Source organism: Podarcis erhardii (genome assembly GCF_964252035.2).
Source record: "Podarcis erhardii genome assembly, chromosome: 16".
In the NCBI taxonomy this organism is placed as follows: Eukaryota; Metazoa; Chordata; class Lepidosauria; order Squamata; family Lacertidae; genus Podarcis; species Podarcis erhardii.
The window spans coordinates 18,167,751-18,184,253 of record NC_138514.1 but is presented as its reverse complement, the minus strand read 5'-3'; the positions used below and the strand labels follow the sequence as shown (position 1 = coordinate 18,184,253).

The window sequence follows — 16,503 nt, the reverse complement described above, 5'->3', positions numbered from 1 at the left end:
TTGTTGAAGCCCACCTCGTAGTGAGATCGCGGCGGAAGCAAGATTCAAAGGGAGAGCTCTCCGATTCATATAGCTGAGCCTCTGAATCGCAAGTCCGAACCAAAGCTCTCTGAAATGAACAATTTAAAAAGCAGTGCAAGGTTAAACCCAGTCTCTGGGCTGGTCAAGCACAAAGATCACCCTGGTCTCATTGCTGGGCACTGCTGCTGCTGCTACCTCCTTGCCAAATTCACACTGCTTGGCTTGCCTTGCAGGGAGAGCGTGGCATGACCGCACCACCATGCAGCTACCTCTCAGATCCTCGCACATCAGGCTCCTGGAGCCCCAGGGTGATAGCATGCATGCACTAGTTTGTATGGCATAATTACCGCCATTGTGATTCGCATGCCACTTCCTTGTGTATAAAGGGACCCCTGACCATTAGGTCCAGTCATGACCAACTCTGGGGTTGCGGTGCTCATCTCGCTTTATTGGCCAAGGGAGCTGGCGTACAGCTTCCAGGTCATGTGGCCAGCATGGCTAGGCCGCTTCTGGCGAACCAGAGCAGCGCACAGAAATGCCGTTTACCTTCCCGCCGGAACGGTACCTATTTATCTACTTGCACTTTGACGTGCTTTCAAACTGCTAGGTTGGCAGGAGCAGGGACCGAGCAACGGGAGCTCACCCCATCGCGGGGATTCGAACCGCTGACCTTCTGATCGGCAAGCCCTAGGCCCTGTGGTTTAACCCACAGCGCCACCCGCGTCCCATCCTTGTGTATAGAATCATAGAATTGTAGAGTTGGAAAGGGACTGTGAGAATCACCTAAGCCAACCCCTGCAATGCAGGAATATGCAGCTGTCCCCACACGGGGATCAAACCTGCAGCAACCTTGGTATTATCAGCGCCACCCTCTAACCAACTGAGCTGTCTAGGCACTGCATGTACGCACACACACAAAATGTAAGAAGAGCCTGCTAGATCCAGCCAGTGGCCCATCTAATCCAGAATCCTGTTCTCATAATGGCCAACCAGATGCTCTAAGGGAAAGCCTGCAAGGTGCCATAAGAAAGCTGCAGAGATTGTGCAGGATAGTGCGCACCCTGGAAATGATCTCTTTCAGCTTCTGCCTTCTGGAAGAAGGTACAGGATTATAAAGACTAGGACTAGCCGCCTGAGAAACAGTTTCTATCTGAATGCAATTTTTGTTTTAAACGCAGTGTAAGATAGTCTCTATGGGAGTATATTGTATTTAATTATGGGGTATCAGAGTTTTAAAGGGACGCGGGTGGCGCTGTGGGTTAAACCACAGAGCCTAGGACTTGCTGATCAAAAGGTCGGCGGTTAGAATCCCCGCAACGGGGTGAGCTCCCGTTGCTCGGTCTCAGCTCCTGCCAACCTAGCAGTTCAAAAGCACATCAAGTGCAAGTAGATAAATAGGTACCGCTCCGGCGGGAAGGTAAACGGTGTTTCTGTGCGCTGCTCTGGTTCGCCAGAAGTGGCTTGGTCATGCTGGCCACATGACCCGGAAGCTGTACGCCGGCTCCCTCAGCCAATAAAGCGAGATGAGCGCCGCAACCCCAGAGTGGGCCACGACTGGACCTAATGGTCAGGGGTCCCTTTACCTTTTTATCAGAGTTTTTAGGGGGCTAACCAGGCTGGGATAGCTAGGATAGCAGGCTTGTTGTTTTTTGAATGTCTGATGTAGATTTTTCCAATTTCGTTGTTCTGTATGGAATAATGACAATAAAGATTATCATATTGTAAGCAGGGTCTGAGCGCAATAGCGCTGTTCCCAACACGTGAGCCCCAGCAATGGGTGTTCAGAGGCCACATTGCCTCTGGCACTGTAATGAGAACATAGTATGTGGGAAAGTTGTGCACACACAACGCCAGCTGAGCCAGTGCAGCCCGGCGGTCACGGCTGAATTAGTGGTGTGGCACTTCTCTGTGCCCGGTGTGGGTACCCCGCCAACGCAGGAAATTTCGACAGCTCTTTCCACCGCTGTTTGTCCCTCAGTTCCCCTTTGCTGTGGTGGGAATCCCCTGCCCTTCTGAAGGGCCTTTTTGCAACTGTCTCAGGAAGTGTGTCACCCTCCCACCCCACCAAGCCTCAACTGTTCAGGCCCAAACTCATGAAATTCAATGCTCTTTTAGGTTTAACATGCAATGCTTGTTTAGAGTTGTTTTTAAGTGCAGGCGCAAACACCTACATGTTGAATTCGGAGGAGCATTTAACCTCACAAGGCCTAGTTTGGGCCCGAGCAGCTGAGGTTTGCCCATCCGATAGGTTTCCACACCTGAGCCTTTCAGGAAGAACATTCTTTTCTCAAAGCAGTTCACATAATGTATGAAAGCGCAACGTCAAATGACAATAAATGCGTTTTTGAAAATGTTCCCCGTTGATAAAACTAGAAAGAAAACATTAAAAATGCAGCCGCCACACTATCAGATCCCTAGTCACATTTAGGTAAAGTGATAACTGTTAAGGCCCATTTGGAAATATAAGGGCCTGTCTTACATGGATTTTTTTTTTTTTCCCACAGCCTCGCCATCTCAGACACCCACACGCTATGCACACAGAACATTTATGACACTTGAACAGAAAATCCTGGGATCTGTAGTTTACTCCTCTGAAGGTTATAGCACCCTTAAGAAACTATTGTTCCCAGAAGTCTTTGGGGGAAGCCATGTGCTTTTAATGTACAGTATGGTGTGGATGTGATCACAGATATCTTAGTACAGGTGGACTTATACAGATTTTGGTGCTGGCCTCAAACTCAGGGAGGGTGGTCGTGGTGGTAGAGGACAGGGGCAGAGGGGCAAGGCTGACCGCTAACAGAATCACAGCAGACATGGAGGGGAGTTTTAACCCTTTCCCCCCTGCTGCAGTCCTGGGGGGAGGGGGACACCTCCTCTGAAGCTGCTGTTTGCTACACTGGGAGCAGGAGAGAGAATCCACCCACTAGGACAGATGATAGCTTTCTTTCCCAGCACCTGCAGAAGAGGTTTTTTATTAGCCAGGATCACAGCAGGTGAAGGGAGGAAGAATTAAGTTATCAGTCCGGTTAACGATCAGCTCAGCTTCACCCACTATTTGCATTTAAAAGCAATGCAGATTTGTATCTCCTTTCCCCAGAAGGAGGAATCTTGGTTGAAAGACACACACATTGCAAAAAAAAAGACTCCAGAGAATTATATGAAATTACTCGTAGTATACTTTTCAGCCATTAAAGGACCCTGGCCCTAAGGGAGCTTTAGCAATAATAAAACATACATTGTCTATGCTTGGGAACTCTCTCCTGAGGGAAGCAAGCTCATCGCTCCCACCATCTCTTTAATGGCCTTTTTTGTATATTTATATTATTATTATTTTTTAAAAAAAGAATACTTTCCCTTTTTGGAAGGCATTTAGACTGCAAATGGCTGGGGTTCCTTTACTGACCTGATTCTAACATTCTCTTGTATTTTCTTACGGTTCTTACTGCTGCTGGATTATGCCAGTTCCTGCCTTCTGTTTTGGTGCTTTGGCTTGTAAAATTGCAAGCGATACGTTAAAAAGGTTTAATTTATGGTTTCGTTTCTGTTAGCCACCTAACAGAGCTCTTGGTGATGAACGGCAAGATGTATAAATGTTTTACATACCTAAATAAAGTTCTTAGTACAGAAAATCGCTTGCAAATATGTGTATAGTGAGCAAAATTGCATACCAGAATGCGCACATTAGGACGAATGGGCACTAAAATGCAGACAGATATTTATGATATTTTTTTTGGGGGGGGGGTAATGATCTGATGCAGAAATGTGGCCAGCCGAATTTGAAATTAGAAAAAGGGGAAAGGAAAAGAAAGTTGACCTATTTGTCCGTCCTTACACGTCATGCATGTTCATTTGTTTGCCTCCTGTAGTGTTTTATGAACTCAATCCTGCAGTGTCTGAGCAACACCAAAGAGCTCCGAGATTACTGCTTGCAGAACCAGTACGTCCACGACCTGAACAACAAAAGCCGCATGCAGATGGCCCTCATGGCTGGTAAGGACCGTGACATTTCACACACAGGGCGAGCAGCCTTATACCAATTAGGCCCTTGGTCTGCTCGGCTCCATATTGTCAACACTGACTGGCAGCTGCTCTCTCCCCAGAGGTTTCAGACCAGGGTCTTTGCCAGGGGCAGATATGACTTTAAGGGCCTCCCGAGAAGGGTGGGTTGGTTTTTGAGGCAGAAGGAAATTCAGTGCTTCCTCCACAGCTGAGCAAAAAGAGAAGCGAGCCTCAAAACGATACAGAAATACAACAATAAGGAACTCTGATGAAACGCTAAATGGCTTTTCTGGGTTTCAGTTTTACCCTCTTCGTTGTTCTGTCTCCTCTGCAGCAGGAGATAAACTCCAGTCATGTGTGGTGGACTTGATGAGTCTCCTGAATGCATTTCCTGCCTTTCCAGGAGTGCCAAAATGGGGGGGGGTGGACAACCAGGAATCTGACAGGGGGTGCATCTCTCGCTAATGTGAGATCTCCATCTGAGACCCAGGAGAGCTGCTGCCAGCCAGAGTAGACAGTAGTGAGCTCAGTAGACCAATAGTTGGACCTCTATTTATCTATAGGTTCCTCCCAGATAACCTATTCACTGGCCAGTCATCTTGATTTGCTTGCACAAAGCTTACACAGAGATTAGACTATATCCTGATGTATTACACATTCACTCTAATTTGTTTGCAGGATTACGGGCGGTATATTGCAATGAGCCTTTGTCCCACATCCATCCTGATTTGTTTGTAGGGTTTTATACATCTTCCCATGAGTCATTTGTTCATCTCGCACTTTCCCCTCTCACCTTCCAAACAGCAGTCTGATCCTTTTTTTGCAAAGTGAATTCGTTATACTTGAGCAAGAGAGAGGCCATTTTAATCCACTTTGATTGTGCAAACCTAAATTTCCAGCATGCATGTGATTCTCTTCCACAAAATAGACCAGAGGCAGCCTAAATATTTATAATATATTTTATTTATATCCCAGCCTTTTTCTCCAAAGAGCTCCCTCGCTCTCCATTTAATCCCCACAACAACCCTTCGAGGTAGGCTGGGCTGAGAGAGGCAGCCCAAGGTCACCCAATCAAGTTCATGGTCAAGTGGGAATTTGAACCCCGGTCTCCCAGCTCTCTAACCACTACATCACACTGTCTCGCCATATCATTGCAACTATAGTACTGCACAACTTGGGAACCACTTATCCATATTATATGACCTCTTGGGGTTTTTTCCCCCCAATTCACCACCTGCCTCTGTTTTCACACTGCCAGCTGGAATTGTCCATCCAGTTTTGGCATAGGGAAATTGTTGTTGGAATAGTTGTTCAGACTAGACTTTAGGGTCTTTCAGATACATTTTGTGAAATAGATTCCATGGCAAAGCCATTGCCTTTCCCTGACAAACCTAACCTTCAAGTATTTTCTCTCTTTCTGCCCCCCACCTCCCCAATCACCTTCTCCCTTCCACTGTCCAGAGTTTGCCAAGCTCATCCAGGCATTGTGGACGTCATCCCCCAATGAATCCGTGAGTCCTTCTGAATTCAAGACCCAGATTCAAAGATACGCGCCCCGCTTTGTTGGTTACAAGTAAGAAATGTTACCACCTGCAATTTTCCAATGGACAAAATTATTTGTTGGGTTGCAGGGGGTGGATTAATTAGTGGTCTCCAGATGTAGCCCCTCCGGTCCTTTTTGTTGTGCATTTGTGATGCTTTGTGCATGAGATGGTATCAGGGTAGTTATACGTAATCCCACTTTCAATACTGTCTGCCCCTGCAAAAGGTTTTCGAGCGGCTATCCTGGTTCATTTCCAGTTGGTGCGTGTCCTGTTACTTCTGGCTGAAATCCTAGGACCTACCACAAATTTTCCTACTTTTTATTGTGCTGTAGAGCAGGACCGCCCTTTCAAGTGGCAGTAACGCACAAGCATTGGGGAAACCATTAAATAATAAAGCGGAATGATGTGCAGACGTTCCAGTATAAATTGATGGCTACTGCAGTATTAATGTGTCAATGGCATGTTGCAGAATACACCTGCAAAAAAACCCAACCTCAGATATGCCTTTAGCTTGCACCAAGCTTTGGGCTCCTTTATGCCCACCCACCCAAAATAAGATTCATTTACCGTAATAGGAATTGCTTCAATGCAGGCATAGCTAGTGTCAGCTGATGTGAAAGGCAGCGGGTGGAAGTTTGCAAGGTAGGATCACAAGCTTAGGAACCATGGCATTTAACCCTGCCTGCACAATCCAGTTCTTCCTGCAAAAGGCCTCTGTTTGCCCTGAATTTGGTCTCAGAAGCTGGCTAGGAAGCTGACTAGCCAAGTGGGACTTAGGTTTCCAGCTCTCATGATCCTATCTGGAAGACCTTACCTGCAGCTTTGATGGGGATTAGTTAACGCTTACCTTTCTCTTCTTTGCAGCCAGCAAGACGCACAGGAGTTCCTGCGGTTTCTCCTTGATGGGCTCCACAGTGAGGTGAACCGAGTGCTGGTGCGGCCCAAAGGCAACCAAGACAACCTAGACCATCTTACGTGAGTCGCAGTAGGGTGTGAACTGGGAAGAGCAGGCAGAGAAGGGGGGTGGGCATTGGATTGCGGGTGGCGCTGGCTCCTAAAATGAATTATATTGTTAGGGAAAGTTGCTTGCAGAAATGTATATATTGATCAAAACTGCATGGAAAGGGGCTTTTAAAAGAAAATAAAAGCTGCCAACTGATGTGGAAAATGTGGCTTCAGATTGGAAAAATGAGAAATTGTAACTAGGATATGGTGCCTGGCTTTGCATTGCTTTTTCTCCATCGCAATCCCGTTTTTCATTTTGTGTCGTGCCTATTAGATAGTAAGCTTGAAGGCAGGGAATGTCTTATTATGGACACTTGTGAAGTGCTCTGGGAGCAGTTGGCTGTTTGTTTGTTTTTGCCAAAGAGCAGGATAAAATTATACTTTAAGATACAGTGGTACCTCGGGTTACAGAGGCATCAGGTTACAGACTCCACTAACCCAGAAATAGTACCTCGGCTTAAGAACTTTGTTTCAGGATGAGAACAGAAATTGTGCGGCTGCAGCAGGAGGCCCCATTAACTAAAGTGGTACCTCAGGTTAAGAACAGTTTCATGTTAAGAACAGACCTCCGGAACAAATTAAGTTCTTAACCAGAGGTACCACTGTACACAGTTGCCCCCACACCTCCTAAGTGTATATTTACACCAGTCCTGTAGCGTAGGGTAGGGTGAGAGTGACTAGCCCAAGGTTGCCCCATGAGCTTTAGGGATTTAAGCTTCCCCAGTTGTAATCCAGCACTCCACACACCCCTGCAGTCTCTCACGTGAGTTCCCTTTGACCCTGGAAGAGCCTTGGATAGACTTTTTCTATCTCCTTTTTTGCAGCGATGATGAAAAGGGCAGGCAGATGTGGATGAAATACCTGGCAAGAGAAGACAGCCGGATTGGGGGTAAGTCTTTGCCAGGAGAGCAGGGCAGGGGGGAACCTGTGGCCCTCCAGCAGCAGCTCCCAGCATCTGAAGGGCCAAAAGTTTCCCCACCAGTGACTTAAAGTGTAGCCCATGAGACTCCAGAACCATTACAGGATGAACTGGGAGTTAGGAGAAGGCATCAGGATCCCAGGTACGGGTGGTGGTGATTTCAGCTCAGAATTCTGAATGAGACAGGTGCCTTGTCCTGGCATTCCATGACTCAGCACATTCCCCACAGCATCAAGCATTGCACTAATTGTGTGATTTCAGTTAACATTTTTAATTATTTTTAGATCTTACGCCACATCTCTGCACCATGCGTTCAAAGCAGCGTCCTACCACTTTAAGCAGTCTTGGCTTCCCCAGAGAATCCTGGGAACTGTAGTTTTTTGAGGGTTCTGAGCATTGTTAAAGGTAAAGGGACCCCTGACCATTAGGTCCAGTCATGACCGACTCTGGAGTTGCGGCACTCATCTCGCTTTATTGGCCAAGGGAGCCGGCGTACAGCTTCCGGGTCATGTGGCCAGCATGACTAAGCCGCTTCTGGTGAACCAGAGCAGCGCACGGAAACACCGTTTACCTTCCCGCCAGAGCGATACCTATTTATCTACTTGCACGTGCTTTTGAACTGCTAGGTTGGCAGGAGCTGAGACCGAGCAACGGGAGCTCACCCCGTCGCTGGGATTCGAACCGCCGACCTTCTGATCGGCAAGTCCTAGGTTCTGTGGTTTAACCCACAGCGTCACCCACGTCCCTCTGAGCATTTTTAGGAGGCTGCTAATCCGCTTGCAGAGCTATAATTCCAGAGTTGCCCAGGGGGAGAGGTCGATGGTTAAACAATTCTGGGAATTGTAGCTCTCTGGAGCAGAAATTGGTCTCCTAACAACTCTTGGTACCATTAACGAATGGTGCTGCTTTAAATGTCTGGTGCAGATGTGGCTTAGATAGCAGGCCATAGGAGATGGCATGTAAGTAGCAGGGGGTGGGGAGTTAACCCTTTCACCTTCACTGCAGTCGATAAATTTACCTTCCCTTCTTCCATTCCAATGAAGCTGATCTTAGCCTAAGAGGAAAGCTTCCTTTTGTGCCAATTTTTTTAAAAATGATCTCACAACTATCACCCTTACTCGCTCTCTCACACACACATTTGCTATTTAAATGCTAAAAGTGAGATAGGTTAACTGTACTCAGCATCTAGTTTGTCCCTTAAGAGGCCCTTTCAAGTACAGTTTTGCGCAAAATTGAGCCTTGATGTGGTTATTTAAAATTTGCACACAGAGAACAAAGGCTGGCTTACGGTTTCCTCTTGATCCGTAGTGATTTGGCTTAGTGGGGCTGTTTTATCAGAGCAGCTTGAGAAGGCCTTGGATTTCAAAGCTTGTATAGAAAGATAAGGTGACCTGATTCAGGCCCAGGAGTTGAGAAGGCTTTGATGGTCCATCATAGAGCCCAGAAGGCTTTCTGAGTCATTAAAGCTAATTGGGGAGGCTGGATCAAAACCTCAGCCTTTAAGAGTCATGTGGGAGAAGCCTCTCCCTAGGATGGCATCTGAAGTGCAAAATGGAACCCCATAAATTTGGATTCTACCTGCCTAGAAAGCCACAGATTAGCTGCCAGATGGATCCAAGATATGTTTCTGCCTGAGGCGAAGGACTAGATAGTGCCTCTGCCAGGCTGGCAGTTAAATCTTACTTTGAAACTGGCAACAGGACATGGACCTCTACCGCTTCCAGAAGGCAGCAGGTTAGCTTGGCCGGCAGGTGGGCAGAACAGGCCCTGTGACACACACAGCTCTCCCTACCCCTTAGCATCTGCCACCTGAGGCAATGGCCTCACTCTGTCACATGACTAGCAAGTTTCCACCTAGAGGCCAACACAGAATACCAGTCCTCTGCTGTGAGTAAGGCAGATGGGTTGGTAGAGATGCCAAGTACCACGCAGAATGGGATTCTGGGACAAGTGTAGTATTCAGGCTCCCAGTTGCCCAGTCTTGTTTGGGGAAGAGGTTGAGTGTTTGGATAGCCTTCGCTGATTGGTCCAGCCAACAACAGTGAACCATCCCTCCCTTGCCTGTCCCCGCTCTTCATTTCCCCCAACTTTTTGCCTCTTCAGATCTCTTTGTTGGGCAGCTCAAGAGTTCTCTGACGTGCAGTGAGTGTGGCTACTGCTCAACAGCCTTCGATCCCTTCTGGGACCTGTCACTACCCATTGCTAAGGTAACCATGTGCTCTCCATTACTTGGTGGCCACCTTGGTCCTGTTTTGTCTCCCACACCCTTCCTGATCACCGGCATGCCAGTTCTGGTGGAATGCTCTTAACTCCCACCTCTTTGGTGTGTCTTCCCTCTTTTTGCAGAAGAGCTACGGGGAGGTGAACTTGATTGACTGCATGTATCTCTTCACCAAGGAGGACATCCTAGACGGAGATGAGAAACCAGTAAGGGATATTCATGTGCTTTTTTTGTTGGCATTTCTCCCAATATATGCATTTGCGCAAGCATTTTACGTGGGTTTGTACATGATTTCCGCTAATATATGCACCTTTGTACACAATTTTTGGTTGGAGAACTGCATCACAAAAATTCAGAGGAGTGAATTTTGAGCAGCAACTTTCGGGGGGGTTTTGTGTTTTTAATTTACTGGCTAAGGAAGTGCAAATTTGGTAGGTTTTCTTTAAAAGGCAAACTGAATGAATCCGGCCATCCACTTCCTACTCCAAGCAAATCCAGCCAGCATTTGCTGCTCTTTATCTCTCCCTTTCTCCTTAGCTCTTGGTGGCTGTTGGTGCCCCCAAACGTTGATAATATTTCCTAGTGGTGCTACTGCACTCCTGTGGACTGGAATGCAGGCAGCTGCCACCTCAAGGGGTAGGAGCCCTGGCCACCAGAAGGGAGAGGAAGAGGAGCTAGCCCAGCCTTATCCCTGTGACACAGCACTTTAATGATATCTCCCCACTAATCAGGATTCCCTTTATTTTCCAGACCTGCTGCCGCTGCAAAGCCAGAACAAAATGCATGAAAAAATTCAGCATCCAGAGGTTCCCAAAGATTTTAGTGTTGCGTATCCTTTGCCTTCCCTGTGGCTGTGTCCTTATTCTAGAGAGCATATAGACAGCAAGTGAATCACAGGTGGGGGTGGGGGCAGCTGTTCTGCAATAACATCACATAGGGGTTTTGTATTGGGCATAGAATTCAGCATCTCAAGATCTCAGCTTTTAATGTTTTGATTTTAAATGTTCAAGATTCTAGCCCTCATGCTAGCCACAAACTATGAGCAAGGAAGTTTGAGCTGGGGTGGTGAAGGGGGATGGAGTTCCAGTGCTGCTTCCTGTATCTCAAAATCCAGTTTGTTGGATGTGTCAAATGAGGGCACCCAGGTTCGAATGCCCAGTTGGCTGGGAGGCTTCTTGTGTGACCTTTACAAGTCTCTCTCCAGCCCCTTAACCTATTTCTTGGGGTTGTTGTGAGAGGAAGCAAACCTTGTACACCACCCTGAGCAACTTGGAACAAGGGCAGGATAAAAATGTGTCATTAAATTTTTAAGCATTCAAAATAACAGGACTGGAATAAATTCAAAACTAAGCAAATGCATTTGATTGGAATAGGCCGTATAGGTCATGGAATCTAGCTTTGTTAGAACTTTGATTTAAAATACAGTCAGGTGCATACACAGCCCTGATTATGCTTGATGGAGTAGCCAATTTTCCACGGGTAGCAGGTTGCTTCCAGAAGAGAGCTTCCAGGGAGCCCAGACCCTTCGCTCCAACAATGAGAAACGGGTCGGACAAGTTGCCCAATAGCCTCCCTTCTTTCCCATAATATATATGTCCTGTTAGTTCGTCTGCTCTTCTTCCTTAACTTCCTGTCCCAGACCTGAAGCGTTTCTCTGAAGCAAGGATGCGATCCAGCAAGCTCACCACGTTCGTTAATTTCCCACTCAAGGACTTGGACCTGAGGGAATTTGCATCCCAAAACTGCAGTGAGTGGTTTTTTGTTTTTTCCTTGCAGGAACTAGAATGGGTGGGAGGAGCCTGAGAGGGGCAAGGTGGGCTCTGCAGGTGGGAAGGTTGCGTCAACAATAGGACTTCACATTATCAAGTGCAGCTAAATGGAACCTCCATATACAAGGGCAGTCCATCTCCGAGTGCCAGATGCTGGAGACAAACAAACAAGATAGCCATCACCACCATGCCCTGTGTGAAAGCATCCAAAGGCTTGGCAGCAGCTGTTCAAAGCAGAAGGGTGGACTAGATAGACTTTGGTCCATTCTTGCAAAGCAGTTCTTAGTCCTCTTGTATACACTATAAATCAAATCTTTATTGTTGCGCTAAGTGAGTAGCATTTTATGTACATTATACAGTGGTTCCTCAGGTTACATACGCTTCAGGTTACATACGCTTCAGGTTACAGACTCCGCTAACCCAGAAATAGTGCTTCAGGTTAAGAACTTTGCTTCAGGATGAGAACAGAAATTGTGCTCCAGCAGTGCAGCGGCAGCAGGAGGCCCCATTAGTTAAAGTGGTGCTTCAGGTTAAGAACAGTTTCAGGTTAAGAATGGACCTCTGGAACGAATTAAGTACTTAACCCGAGGTACCACTGTAAAATGAAGCTAGTTTGAAACTGGTTTAACAGTCTTGGCTCCCCACTAGCAGCAGATGAAATGATGGGCTGACAGTGAACATTTAACCTCCTGACAGCTGGGTCGTTGTTGCTTATTGGGAGGATAAAGGGCACGATAACAGAAAGATCAGCGTGGTGCAAATGCATCGGAAGAGCCAGTCCACTATTCCTGCCGGTGCATTTGCAATTCCCTGGCCTCCCTGCCACCTGACCCCTCTCCCTCCCAATAACAGCAGTAGCTCACCTGTAGGGAGGTCAGGTCATTGCCATCACCCCATAACACCATCCACTTCTGCTCCCTGCTGCCATGCAAAAGCATCTGGGCATTATAAATCCATTATGCTGTTGACCTTTTTTAATTTTGCTCAGCTGCCCCAGTGCCACAACCCTGCCTAGAATCCCTTGAAGCCACGAGGATTGAACGGGTTTGCAGCTGGTTTCAATAAGACGGGCAACATCTCATGCAAACACACAGAAACGCAAACACAGCTAGTTTGTCAAGCAATGCTGCGGGCTCCCCGCAGCCACCTCTCATCTGTTCTGGATGTCCAATTGAAAATGCAGGGGTGGCGAAGAGCTAACCCCCTACCAAACTTCTGCAAAAGTGAAATTTCGAGCCAGCACCAAAAGAATTTTGAGAGTAGCAAAAAAGAGGTGATTGAATAAGACTATAGTAAAATTTCACCAGGGTTTGCCTATGTGATTCATGAAGTCCTGATGCCTGTGTTTCTTCCCCTTTTTACACATTGATAAGTAATGTGTAGAGCACAGAACATGAAAGTGACGCTGTGTGTTCTGTTTTGTTCTCACCTTGCAGATCATGCTATTTACAACCTGTACGCCGTCTCCAATCACAGTGGGACCACAATGGGAGGTCACTACACAGCCTACTGCAAAAACCCTGTGTCCGGAGAGTGGCATGCCTTCAATGACTCACGGTATATCTAGGACTTCTCTATTGGAAGGGGGCTGCAGCTTTCACATGGGGGCCCACAGGAGATGAGCAGCGCCTGTATCTCAAATCTTAGGTTCTACAAATGCTGGAAACATTCTCTTTTTAAAAAAAAGAAAAGAAAAGAAAACTGGGAATCAGAGCATTATGGTTCCCTTGCCCCCACCACCGGTGGACATTCATGCTTAGTGGTAGAGCATATGCTTCTTATGCACGCATGCGCAATCTCCAGAAACCCAGAAGTGGCATGAAAAGGGGCACAAAAGTGGCAAAAAACCGGTGCAAAAGTAGCATCTAGCAATCCTACAAACCTTTGCAAGTGCAATCCCAGGATCCTTTGCACCAACCTTTGAGGCCTCTGGAGATGTGATTGTTTGGTGGGCAGATGTGTGTTTTTTAAAAAAGGGCTTCCCAAGGGTTTCCAGAGGTTTAGAGGGCATTTGCAGGCTTTCTCAATGGTGTTCCCAATTTTTGCGATTTCACTTAAGCGTGTGGTGCCTCGGAACGTAATCCCTGCATAAATGGGGAGTTGCCCGTACTGGAAAGCGGGGTGCTGGACTCGATGTTCCTTGGTCCAGCAGATCCCTCCTTTACGTTCTTTTATTATATACATTCCCTGGGGTCCCACCCCAGTGCCAGACCTCAGCCCCCTAACTGCTTTCTCCTCTTTCCCCCTGCAGCGTGACACCGCTCTCCTCAAGCCACGTCCGGAGCAGCGACGCCTACCTGCTTTTCTACGAGCTGGCCAGCCCGTCTTCGCGCATGTAGCTTCCACATGCCCTCCCCCCACCACAAACCCTTGAGGAAAAAAGGAAGAGAGCCGAGCACCAGCTCTCTGATGCAAAAAAGAAAAGAAAAAAAGGAGGGAGGGACAGAACCCAGGACAATGGTGACTCCAGGAATTTTTTAAGCCGGGGTGGTTTTTTTGTTTTTTTTCTTAAAAAAAAAAACCCAAAACCAAACAAAAAAGGGGGAGAAAGAAAGTCCTAATAAAGCATTGACTAAAGCTGCCGACTTTTACGGAAAGGCCTTTCTCCTGCTCCGGGGCTGTCATCGAAGAGTAGCGTGCCCTTCAGCCTCACGGACACCGGGGAGAGAACGCCGGAAACGGAGGGCCAGGGGCACCCCACAGCTCCATCACTCCCCTAGTGTTGTCAGGGGTGGTTTTTAACGTTTTCCTTTTTTCCCTCTCTTCCTGCCTCTCTGTCTCCCTTTCCCGTGTGTGTGATTCTCTCTTTCATTTCCACCTTTCCCCGCTTTAATAATAAACCGTGAACATCAGCTCTTGATGGGGCAGAAATCTGTCTGTCCCGTTTTATCCACACAACGCCCACGGCTTGCACCCCCTTCGCCGGGTTCAAAAGTGTGATGAGAAGGGATCTCGAGCGCTGGACCTGGGCAACGGAAGGAGGCGGCCCTGTTTTCTCTCCTCCCCGTGGAACGGCGCCACCCAGAGACGGGCATTGCACCTCGGGGAACTGTTTAATTGCACTACAGTTATGGAACCCAGCCTTGGCGTTTCTGCACCCGCCCGCCTCCGGGCACCGTATTGTCTACCCTGTTGGAGGTGTGAGGCAAAGGAGGCCGTTCTTCCAAAGCTGTGAACAAAATGACTGGCTAACCACTTGAGATGCCTGCTGCCTGGGACTGTGCGCTCATGCCACGCAAGCTCACCACAGAGGGCAGCTCTGCAGCTCATTGCAAGCCCACATGGAGCACGGGAGTTGGTTTCCTGCTGCAACCAAGGACCTCGAGTGACTTTTCCTTCGCTCCCGGCTCTCGTTTGGAGGGATGCTTCTTGGTTCTGTTTTTTGTTTTATTTTGAAACGAGCTTTCTTTTCAAACCCAGGGGCACTTCCGGCTGGATTTGACGGCCTCCAGCAAAGGGCGATGGGTGGTAGATTCCTACCTATCTGTTCTCACAACAGTGCCTTAAAACCTTCCGGGTGAAACGTGAGGTGTTTTTATGTGGACAAAAAACAAACAAACGCCCTTTTCAAAGGAGCGTGAGGTGTAATGTTTTCTTTGCAGTTCCCCTCCACAAAACGCCCACGTGCAAACACACACGCGTATCCCTCTCTCCTGTCCTGGGTCAGAGTGAGGCCTGTTCAGAAATGCTTTGGGAAGTTAGTGCTGAGTTTCCAGGAACGCGGTTGCTTAAGTTTTTTTGGTTTTCTGAGGTAACAAGCCCCCGGCACAGGCTGCGTGAGGGCAGCGGCTTCTCCTGCCAGCAATGTGTTTCTCACAAGGAGGCAAAGGACTGGATAAAAAGCCTTTGGTCAGCCGACAGATGTCAATAACCTTATTTAAACTTTTATTTATTATCTCCTCACACACTCTTTATCTAACATGCATACACACATGCACAGGTGTTTCAACCCATATGATGTACATGAGAGGAACCCAAAGGGGCTTTTTTAACAGCTTCACGACAGGCAGAAATCCAGTGGGGTGTGCTCTTCGTTGTGTCTGAGTGTTGGACCTGCACTTTATTTTTAGTTTCTCCTATCATGAAGCCTTTAAAGGCAACAAATCTTGGTCAGGGAAGTAAGGAGGCAACCTAACACCCCACCCCACAATATTGAATCAGGCAGACTATTAGGTGCCTAACCAGGCATACCGAATGAAATTATTGGCCATGCCAAACCACAAATGGCTTGTAGCATTGAAAATCCCTTTACCCTTCCTTTTTCCTATGAAGTCCTCCCTCAGGATCGCACACAGTCACACCCCACATAACATTCAAAGGGAAGCTCCTTTTTTAATTTTTTTTTTTAAAAAAACCAACCTTGTAGCAATTTTCACTCCATTTCAAGATGGCTGACGCTAAGGCCCCAAAGTGGAGAGGGGGCTGGATGGGCAATGCAAGATGTAAATGGTTCGTGTGAGGAGGACTTTCTTGTTGTTTTGTGTGTGCTTTTCCCCCCCAGTTTGACTTAATGGCTTGTTTACTGTGTAAGCAATGATAGGGGAGGGACTTCCTGTGACTCATAAGGGAGACTTGTACAGAAATAAAAATTGTAGCTTGATGAACACTTCTGTGGATTCTTTATGTTTGTGTACGCGTGGGTGACTCGGGGTGGACGAATCTTGCATACTTGTTCTTTCTGCCTTAGCTTCAGTTCTTTACATTTCATCAGATTTTTTTAAAAGAAATCCACATGTAACTCCATCAGCATTTAAGTGCACATTTCTCCATATACAGTGGTACCTCGGGTTAAGTACTTAATTCGTTCCGGAGGTCCGTACTTAACCTGAAACTGTTCTTAACCTGAAGCACCACTTTAGCTAATGGGGCTTCCTGCTGCTGCCGTGCCGCTGGAGCACGATTTCTGTTCTTATCCTGAAGCAAAGTTCTGAACCCAAGGTACTATTTCTGGGTTGGCGGAGTCTGTAACCTGAAGCGTGTGTAACCCGAGGTACCACTGTATATATATTTTTAAATGCGGTTTGG

At 47.3% G+C, this 16,503-nt stretch overlaps 1 protein-coding gene across 6 annotated transcripts in view; it reads left to right on the top strand.

Moving 5' to 3' along the window:
- USP2 (ubiquitin specific peptidase 2) overlaps nucleotides 1-16,084 on the top strand; it is an 80,655-nt gene extending 64,571 nt beyond the window's left edge. For all 6 annotated transcript variants that reach the window (XM_081843123.1, XM_081843124.1, XM_081843122.1 and 3 more), the window contains 10 exons: nucleotides 3,888-4,011; nucleotides 5,482-5,593; nucleotides 6,429-6,539; nucleotides 7,394-7,458; nucleotides 9,592-9,695; nucleotides 9,835-9,915; nucleotides 10,460-10,538; nucleotides 11,349-11,456; nucleotides 12,915-13,035; nucleotides 13,730-16,084. In XM_081843123.1, the coding sequence (XP_081699249.1) occupies nucleotides 3,888-4,011; nucleotides 5,482-5,593; nucleotides 6,429-6,539; nucleotides 7,394-7,458; nucleotides 9,592-9,695; nucleotides 9,835-9,915; nucleotides 10,460-10,538; nucleotides 11,349-11,456; nucleotides 12,915-13,035; nucleotides 13,730-13,817 (993 nt within the window). In that variant the 3' untranslated portion in view covers nucleotides 13,818-16,084. The remainder of the gene's footprint in view (nucleotides 1-3,887; nucleotides 4,012-5,481; nucleotides 5,594-6,428; nucleotides 6,540-7,393; nucleotides 7,459-9,591; nucleotides 9,696-9,834; nucleotides 9,916-10,459; nucleotides 10,539-11,348; nucleotides 11,457-12,914; nucleotides 13,036-13,729) is intronic.
- Nucleotides 16,085-16,503: the final 419 nt, after the last annotated feature.